The following is a 9415-nucleotide window of genomic DNA, read 5'->3' as shown; positions in this document are numbered from 1 at the left end:
TGCATAATTATTTATTCATTCATCCATTCATAATTTTGCTGCTTTGTTTTTTGTTTTTGTTTTTGCTTAGTTTTTGTTTGTTTTTTTTGTTGTTGTTTTTCCTTTTTTTGTTAGATTTAGTTTTAGTCTTACTGTTGATTAAACTTCTAAGTAGGTTGATTGATTGAGTATGCTTTTCAAAATCGTGACATCCATCCATATGTACTATAATATAACCACCTTTTGACTAAATTACAATGCGTTTATCTTTTTTGCATGGACGTGATCACAAAATGATAACGTGTAGCCTGTTCTGTGCGTAATTTACGCATATACTTACAATCTACCATGCGTCCCGTTTGGTTGGATTGTGATGGGATAGAGATGATGATTGGGATGTGGAGTTCCCCAGCCCAGCGGCGACGAGAGCACAACGCCTTTGTGAGCTGGATGCGGCTGCCTCTAAAAACGCTCTGCTCCGCGCAGTCAGTCAGATCTGCTTCAGAAGGAGGCTGGAGGATGCTGCCCGAGGATCCACGTTTATTGCGATCTTTCTGAAGGAAGGTCTGCCACTAAAACGTTCTTTGATGTGATTTAAACTGTGATGTTGTTGTCTCATGTGAAATTATTCGCCGCTTCCCCGTTTTGAACTTGATGCCGGAGCATGGGAGTCGTCGGGACAGATGCTGCGTTCCGCTTTAGAAGTTGGACTGCCAAATCCTTCCAGCGAATGCGTCTTGACTTTGGAAAAGCTTCGCAGAACAGTGCAGTTTTACGGGAAGTAGGTAGATTTGGCGGTGTTTTGTATGATTGTGCGTAATCAACATGTGGCACGTTTTGGGCACGAGGATAACCCACTCCCAAGAAGCATGTGCTAGTTGTTTACAGTAAAGAGATGAAGACAATATCCTGATATAATGGATGAGAGATCCAGTAAGCTCATCTTGGTCCCCATTTTAGCCGTTCTTTTTGTTATGATAGGTTACCAGTATATATGCCCCACTGGCAGCAATTCATGCCATTTTAAGACTGGAGAGAAATTAAGAGGGGTGAGCCTTCTTTCCAGCGCCTACGAGGACACTGATGATTTTTACCGGGATCAAGACTTGGAGGAAGACAGTCCTCCTAAAGCACCCTCTAAGTTTAACTTCACTGAAAGAGACTTGGACAGACATGTGGAGTTCAACATCAAGGGAGACGATGTGATTGTGTTTTTGCACATCCAGAAGACAGGAGGAACCACTTTCGGAAGGCACTTGGTGAGGAATATCCGTTTGGAGCAGCCGTGTGACTGTAAACCCGGGCAAAAGAAGTGCACCTGTCACCGGCCGGGGAAGGAGGAGTCGTGGCTGTTCTCCCGCTTCTCTACGGGCTGGAGCTGCGGCTTGCATGCGGATTGGACCGAGCTGACGAACTGTGTACCTGTCATTATGGATAAGAAGGAAGCCCAGAGGAATAAAAGGTACAGTAGTAGTAGCACACGCGCTCTCCAATCCTGCGTGCATGCAAAACTAAAGAAAACCAGCTATGTCCAATGAGATATTTAAACGCAGGACTTTTCTACAGTCTGTATACTACTTTTATATTATTGCATAGTATTATAACAAACATCAGATCATCTTAATAGTGGACATTTGGTATTGTATGTCTAGGATAGCCTTGCACATATAACACAATAAGACACCTACAAGACTTCATTGCTGATAAACAACACTTTTTATCACTTTTCTGTCACATCTTTGTATTATAACTATTAATCTCCATGTGTGAGTGAAGTATTGCAAACTAACCAAGCTTTGTCCACAGTGCACCACCCCACCCAAGGCCCATAGTTGATGACAAATGAGGTCGTTCACCCTTAATTCCTATAATGAATCAAGATGAATAGGCTGATATGGTGCAATTATTTAAAAAAAAAAACAAAAAAAAAAACAGGAACAATATGCATCCACTAACATTAGCTCTGCCCCTGTGTTGGATGCCAGTATTTTGACAGCCTCCCTGACAGCCGTATTCCAGCTCGGGTGATATTGTGTGATCTTGTCCTTCCTCATGTGCCACTGCCACTGCTGTGTTGGTGAGCCGCTTGTCCGAATATTTTAGCACCCTGTTGTGATTTTATTTGTCACCAGATCAAAGCTGCATTTGTACCTGCTAAAAACGGAATACGATTAAGCGCAAGCACACACACTCTGAATGATTTGAAAGGCCACCAATTCCTTTTCATCTCGGTGAGGCTGAGGTGTATCCAACTCTATCAAACAGGGGGGAGCGTTCAGTGGCCCTGCTATACCTGTGTTAGTTCACCTGCAAGTCCAATCTGTGCTCTAGCGCGGGCTTACTGATTCCTTTGAAATGTTTGTTTATGTCCACGCAGGATTTACACGTTGTAAGGTGTAGATGGTGTGCAAGAAAACTGATTTTTGCTCAGTGCATTTAATGTTCTGAGTGCACAAGTCTCCATTTTGTATAATTATCCCATTATGTTTTATCTTATCACAGTCACCGGGTTAAGGGGTTGTGGAAGTAAAAGTTAGCTTGTTAGTTACTCTTTTGTAACTCAATAAATCCTAAGAGAAATAGGTATATATATGGTAGGATTGGGCACACTTACTTAACTTGCTTAATTCTTTTTCTTTCCTATGTCAGGAATAAGTCTTTTATTGTATTTTGTGCAAGTTATAGCTATTTTTGTAATCTTAAAAAAAAAAAAAAAAATGTGTGTTACTTTCTATTGTCCATCTTTATCTCAATTGGACTTGTATATAAAGCACATTTTTCATGCAACTACTGTCCACTCCTCTGGCCATTCAAGTATTAAAAACTCAATTAACGTGATATGCAAACGTTGTTAGAAGTACCAAATGGAAAATGCTGCGGCTAGACACTTTTAAGTCGGTGTTGGAAGATTGCAAAAGCACCTCTCTTTTTTTTTTTCCTCCAAAATATAATCATGCAGTGAAGTCAAAAGAACATGAGTACACATTATATTTGTGCTGTGCCAAGTGTTTCCTTTCCTTTACTGTAGGCGAGAGAGAGAGAGTGGCCAGTAGATGCGACAGCTCTTCATTTCACAGCTGCACCATCCTCTGTGCACTTACTGCGCTTCTCATCCCCTGTTCTTTGGCTATTCTCAGATGAGTCTCCCAGTGCCGAGGCCCGAGTGAGTGAGCGCACACTTGGCACACGCAGAATGTTAGACCAGCTCACTAAACAGCCACCGAGCAAGGCGCTTTTACTGCCGGGTGACTAATGGCATTATGCAAATTTTATCTCTATATCCACTTTGTGTATGAGCTGTGCCTTAATTAAATATAGAGTAAGTATAGACAGTTTAGCATGGTGAAATAAGCTGCTTTGATGTAAAGAAATTGATTGCATTCATGGGCTTTAGTGTGCGGTTAAAGACTTTGGCTACTCTAATTCTCAAGTATTACTTTGTATTAGAAGTAAAAAGTAGGATTACATTTTTGTTGCAGTGGGAATGCAATATCTGGGTGAAAAACAGGGCAACTAAATGCTATACTGTATATATTTTCCAAATGAGTATTAAAGTATTCCTTTGTTAGTGGCAGTTTAAATAGTTGTCCGTCATAGTGATGGAAGTGGAGTAGCTCTAATTGAAGTTGTAGGTGATCAGAGCCCATTTAATAGTGATGACATTTGCTAATTAATCTTGATATCCACTTAATGAAATATGCCACAGTTAAATATAATGTTTTCAATCATATAAACGCTGAAGAAACAAATGCACGAAGTTTCCATTCCCACCTCAAGGCACGGCTATGAGGAATACTGATGCTCCGTCAGTGCCCGTATCAGATGGCACAGGCTTCTTTTGCGGCTGGGTGCCTCTCAGATTGAGTGGCTGTCTCTCTGTGGTTCCCGGCGTTCCCCTCTCCGGTCTGGGACATGGGGATTGGGGCGGGGCAGCTGTGGCACATCTGCGTGGCTCTGTTTGGCCTTTTCAGCAGAAGCCAAAGCTACAGTGCCACCCTTAGCCCCTGCCCCTCCAAAGGTCAGATATGTCAGAGTGGTGTGGATCCTCTAGAGGCATCTGTCATTCAGGGAGTAGTGGAGCCAGCACAAACACTTTTCTGTGAAGGCTTTTTCATGGAGAAACAGTCGTGTAAGTGCTGGGCTTTCAAGTCGTGGTGCTAGTACATCGCCTGTTGAATAGAAATGTCCTGCTGTGCTGAGCAAGCTGGGTTAAACTCAAGAGAGCTGCCAGGGTAAATTTAAGTTGCAGCGAGGGGCTATTTAAAAGACACAGTTTGTATTGTGAGAAGCTTCATTTTATCATATGCTCTTTGTAAGGCTTTCAAGCCATTGCTGCATGTCCCAGTCACCAAATTTAAGTGACATTTATTTATAGAGCATCTTTCACAGAGATCTGCTCACATGGTGCTTTAGAGATAAGGATAAAGATAAAACGCAGAAACATTATGAAACAATAAAATAAATACGAACTCAGGGCAATTAAAACATGTCAGCAAAGAAGGACAAGTATATACCGGTGAGTCTTAAATTTATTTTAAGTGACTCAGTAGATCTTGCTGTTCTAAGATTAAGGGGGAGTTTAGGTGCAACAGATTTGAATGCTCGGTCACCTCTTGTTTTGAACCTCGTCCGTGGAACATTTAACAGCTGTTGGTCAGCAGACCTGAGACTACGACCTGGCACATGCCTGAGGAGAAGCTGGGATGGGTAACTTGGGCCCTGCTAATGGAGAGCTCTGTAGGCTGTGAACAGGATTTTGAAATTGATTCTGTACTGAAAAGGCAACCAATGAAGAGTGGCAAGAGCAGGAGGGATGTGGCAGTATCGGGGGGTTCTAGACAGTAGCCTTATTGCAGCATTTTGTATTAGTTGAAGACGATCTGATTGTGTTTTATTGAGACTGAAGAAGAGTGAGTGTCCCCAACCCAAGCACAAATGTTAAATGATGTCAGGTCGGGCTGCAACGCTGACTTGACTAATCACGACTAATTGACTATGAAACAATAACCTTAGTCGTATTTTGATAGTCATCATCATTATGTGGACTATACAGACACTAAAAACCTTTTATAACAAAGACAACAGCATTATTAAATCAAAATGTCAAAAAGAATAAAATTTGCATCAAAATTTCAATTAATCAAAAAAACCAAAAAAAAAACCACTAACTAGTCGACTACTAGCTATTTGATTTAGAATAACTCTAACTAGTTGACTATTAAAATCATTGTATTTTTGTGTAATCCTTAACTGAACAATGCAGACTCTAAAATACATCCCACAAAACATTTTATAACAAAGATCGTGGCATTATTTAACTAAAATGTCAAAAAGAATACATGAACAATTTATGATTTTCAGCAATAATTAACATTATTCATAAAAATTCTGTAACCAAGCCTTCAATCACTATATTTCAACTTTTATATATTTAAAAATGCATGTAAAATATCTCAGTGTAAAGAAATAATGGCAGCCCTACTTGTATCACACATAATGAAGTACACTGGTGTGACATATGCAAACTGACATCAGCGTTTTACAGTGTCTTCATGTATAGGGCAGTATCAAAGGAATATTTATTCACCAAAGTAAAGTTGTTGGGCTCAGTCTTTGTAATATTTTCTCATCAGTTTTCATTCCGAGGCTGGCATGACATCTATCACCCAACAACAAAGCTTTATTGTTATGGCTGCGGGTCTCGGGAGAACAAATATGATTAAAAAACGCATTGAAGTCCTGACACTGCGGCATATGTTTTCTTTCAGAGCTGTTACACTTCCACCTACTCTAAGTTATATTATTTTTATGTGTGGAAGATGCTGTTTGAAGATGTCGTTTGATAAAATACACTTGGAAGGATCTTACAGTTGTTGGGATTCTCACGATTGTGGCTTGTCCCTTTAAATTCTGAGCTTAGAAGCCACAGATTACTGTAAGACCCTCATTTATTTATATGGTTCATCTTCAGCTATCTACATGTCATCTACAAGTGTATTCAAATGTATTATTGATAAGTGGAGATGCACCAGACCCCCACCAAGGCAGCGGTACTATCCCGCAATAGTGAAGGTAAGGTATGATCAGACATAATTTCCCGCTGATGGATTCTCAAAATGTCCCAGGAACTAAAATGAGGGATGTGCAATTAATCCAATTTTAATCAAGATCAAGATTGAGTCATTTTTAATTGTCAATTATATGCTTGGGTCTTTTTATTTGAGCAGTTTACAGCCAATCCTCTTGTTAGTGCAGATGGGACTATTTTTGTGCATAGTTTGGGTTCTGTAGATTAAAATAAATTGAAAGCAATTTATATTTGTTTTAATGAGACAGAATACAATTGAAAAAGAAAATGGGAAAAATGTGATTATTATGTAATTTTTTTTTGCTAGATATTTGCTAGAAGATATTTTTGCTTTTCAACCTTTGGCCCATAGTATTAAGATTCAAACTAGTACGTAGTTTCACTTGGTTTCCACAGTGGAACCAAGTGAAACATTTTTGCCTTTTAATTCATTCTGTTTATAATGCATATTTCATCCTTATATACACATGAAACCCAGCTGTATCTTTACACATGCTTTCCTTCTTCCACTGGGAGTAAAAAGCAGTCAGACATGGTGTAAGCGTCTTTTTCTGGACACCACTAACTTCCTCCTCTTTTTTCATGTCAGTTCTTCCCCTTTTAAGTGCAGCCTCATGCTAATTTTATGCATATGCTGATGTCGCACTTTTTATCAATTATAAAATCTTCATTAGCCTGGCTCTTGTCGCTAATGCATTATGGATGTGCAGCTCCCAAGTACAAAGAGATCCAAGCTGGAAAACAGCAGAACAGAGCGACGATGGGCTCCCAATGTCTTTTTATGAGGGGAAAACAGATCAAGCTATGACAAAAGATGTGTTTACTGGGATTTGGGGCATTAACAATTAAATAACATTTCCAGTTCTGAGAATAATCTGACTTTGAAGAATGCGTTGAATGGCGTGACTATAGATGAAATATTTAACTTTTTGGATAGGTGAACTCCCAATTGTGTCTGCTCCCCTTTGTAAACTGTGACATTAAGAAACATAATACTTAATTCAGTGCAAATTAGCTTTTCACCCAAGTTGTTTTGTTTGTTGATTTGTCTATTGCTAAGAGTTCTCTTGCTGCTGCAGGACTATATAGACATTTTACATGGCACCCAAAGGACACGCTCTAATCCCTGGCTGAATAACACTCTGCGTCATATTTTATTCATTATAAATGATGCAGAGAGGGGTGCAATTACTGCACGCTTGTAACTGCCTGAGCTCTGACCACTGAACCGTGCGTCTGTTACACTACCTGACCCATACACTCATGCGCTGCTACTCCCTTGCACCTTGTGAATGTTCAAAATGGCCTAAATGAAGCATAGATTATGAAAGTTGGCTCAGTGTAACCTTAACATTTTCTAAGTTAAAACAAACGTGATAGAAAGTTAGATGCATGGATGGGGAACAATGGCTTGAAGGTTGCTGGGTGTTAAATTCTTCTATGTCTTTAATCTCTTTCTGCAGAGTGGAATCTGTTACATATTTACATATTTTACATATTTAAATCTGCAATATAGCATTTCTGATGAAGGGTCCACCACCTGACTGCCTCCAGTGTTCCAAAGTATTGCATTAAACTTACCTTTCACCAGAGTGACAAGTATGTGACGCCATCAGGCCAAGTTATAGGTCAGGTCTGTGGAAACTGGACTCCGCTCAGGGCAAAAATCTACCCTTTTGTGGTATTTTGCAGGTATAAAAACATCCGTATTTGATTAAATGCAAGATTGATGCCATACTGTAAAACATTCCCAGGCAAAGTAATCACATCTCCAAGGAGCCAAACAGGTTGAAGTATTAGAGAAGTTACACAGTACACCTGTAACTGGCTTCAGAGTGAATGTTTGGCAGCTAAGGTTTATGTCAGATCAGAGTTTTGTCACAGGCTCAAGTGTAGCCAGAACCCATGTGGAAAATAATGAGTATAACTTTTGCGATCCTGTTACCATGAGCCACTTCTGGACGAATGAGGGATTACACTGACTTGTACTCCTCATTGTATACTAAGCCCACAATAACCTTGCCCCTCCCGATTCTGACTTTGGAGACCACAGCTTTGTCAATGTTGTTCCCCTTGTTACAACTACTTCCCACGAAACTTCATGCAGTTAAATGATTACTTTATAGGTGATCCAATTCCACACTTCACTGTAGTAGCAGAATTATGACTTTGTTGAGACTTTAGCGCATCCGTCTTAAAACTGCATAGTGGTTGGAGGCTCGCTTCCCTTGGTATCTATAATATCGAAAAGCTTATTCAACCCTAGAGTATATGTCCTGAATTTATTTCCATCCACTGGGGGTAACTTTAATTCCCTTTTAAAGAAGAGTCTTGGAGCATACAGTACAAACCAGCAGACCAGAGGCTCCCAATGGACATGCTCAATGTTAAGTATCAGATTTACAGCATGGGTCAGTGATCGGATGTATAGTACCACCTCATCAGAAGGGAGAGCTGTGCCCTTTTAGGCCTACGACTCACAGAGCGGCCCAATTGCTTTTCATGTGTCATTAATTGAAGTCGTCATATCTGGCAGGCCCGAGCAGTATTCCAGTTGGTTTGATAATTAAGTGTTACCTCTGCAGAGGGAGCAGTGGCATATGTCAAACTCTCATTCTCCAACATGACAAAGAAGATTAGAATTACCCTTCAAGAAGTGCCATAATGTAATACCAGGGAAGAAATGTGTCAACTGTGTATTTTTACATTTTTTCACCTGTAATAAATCGGTGGATGGACATGCCAACTGGAGATGCTCCCACAGCCAAGGAGTACTTATTCAACTATGTCATTTTACTGTCAGCTCCATAATAAATCATGAGATCTAGTGTAAAGTACTTGGATTGAAATTGCAGAGGAAAGGAGTGTTCACTTAATGGTCTGCAAAATGTGTGAAAGTCTTATGAAACTATAAAATGATTGATTGCTTGAAGAAAAGAAGAATCAGTGTTGAAATTAAGCCATACAAACTCATCTATGCATAAACAGTGCTCCTCTGAAAGTGACAGTGACAGGATGTGTGCAATAAATTGACTTTTTCTTCCCGCTTAAAACACTAAATGTGTTTGAAGACTGCAGACTCAAAGCTCAGTGAATGACAAACAACTTAATGGCTATTATTGAGAGGTCTGTAGTGGCATCTGCATTTAATGATTATTTAGCTAGAGCTACAGAAACCACCAGTGCTTTAAACACTGTAGTCTGTGTATTTAATTTCTGCTTCTCAGACCAGTACCTTTAGACTGAAAATCACTTCTGGATGGCAGTTGAAACGGCTCAATTTCAAAAACCCTGTCCCAGATGCCTACCTTTTTCTACTCTGTATGTCGTTTTCACTTCCTGGGCTAC

General features: G+C 39.9%; 1 protein-coding gene across 1 annotated transcript in view; it reads left to right on the top strand.

The window, feature by feature from the left end:
• The first annotated feature begins 517 nt into the window (after positions 1–517).
• Positions 518–9415, top strand: part of hs6st3b (heparan sulfate 6-O-sulfotransferase 3b) — a 64623-nt gene continuing 55725 nt past the window's right edge. Inside the window, exon 1 of the mRNA XM_033987035.2 lies at positions 518–1441. Coding sequence (XP_033842926.1) covers positions 897–1441 — 545 coding nt within the window. The 5' untranslated portion in view covers positions 518–896. The remainder of the gene's footprint in view (positions 1442–9415) is intronic.

Source organism: Periophthalmus magnuspinnatus, chromosome 21 (assembly GCF_009829125.3).
Source record: "Periophthalmus magnuspinnatus isolate fPerMag1 chromosome 21, fPerMag1.2.pri, whole genome shotgun sequence".
In the NCBI taxonomy this organism is placed as follows: domain Eukaryota; kingdom Metazoa; phylum Chordata; class Actinopteri; order Gobiiformes; family Gobiidae; genus Periophthalmus; species Periophthalmus magnuspinnatus.
The sequence above is the reverse complement of the archived record's forward strand: the minus strand, read 5'-3'. Positions and strand labels throughout refer to the sequence as shown.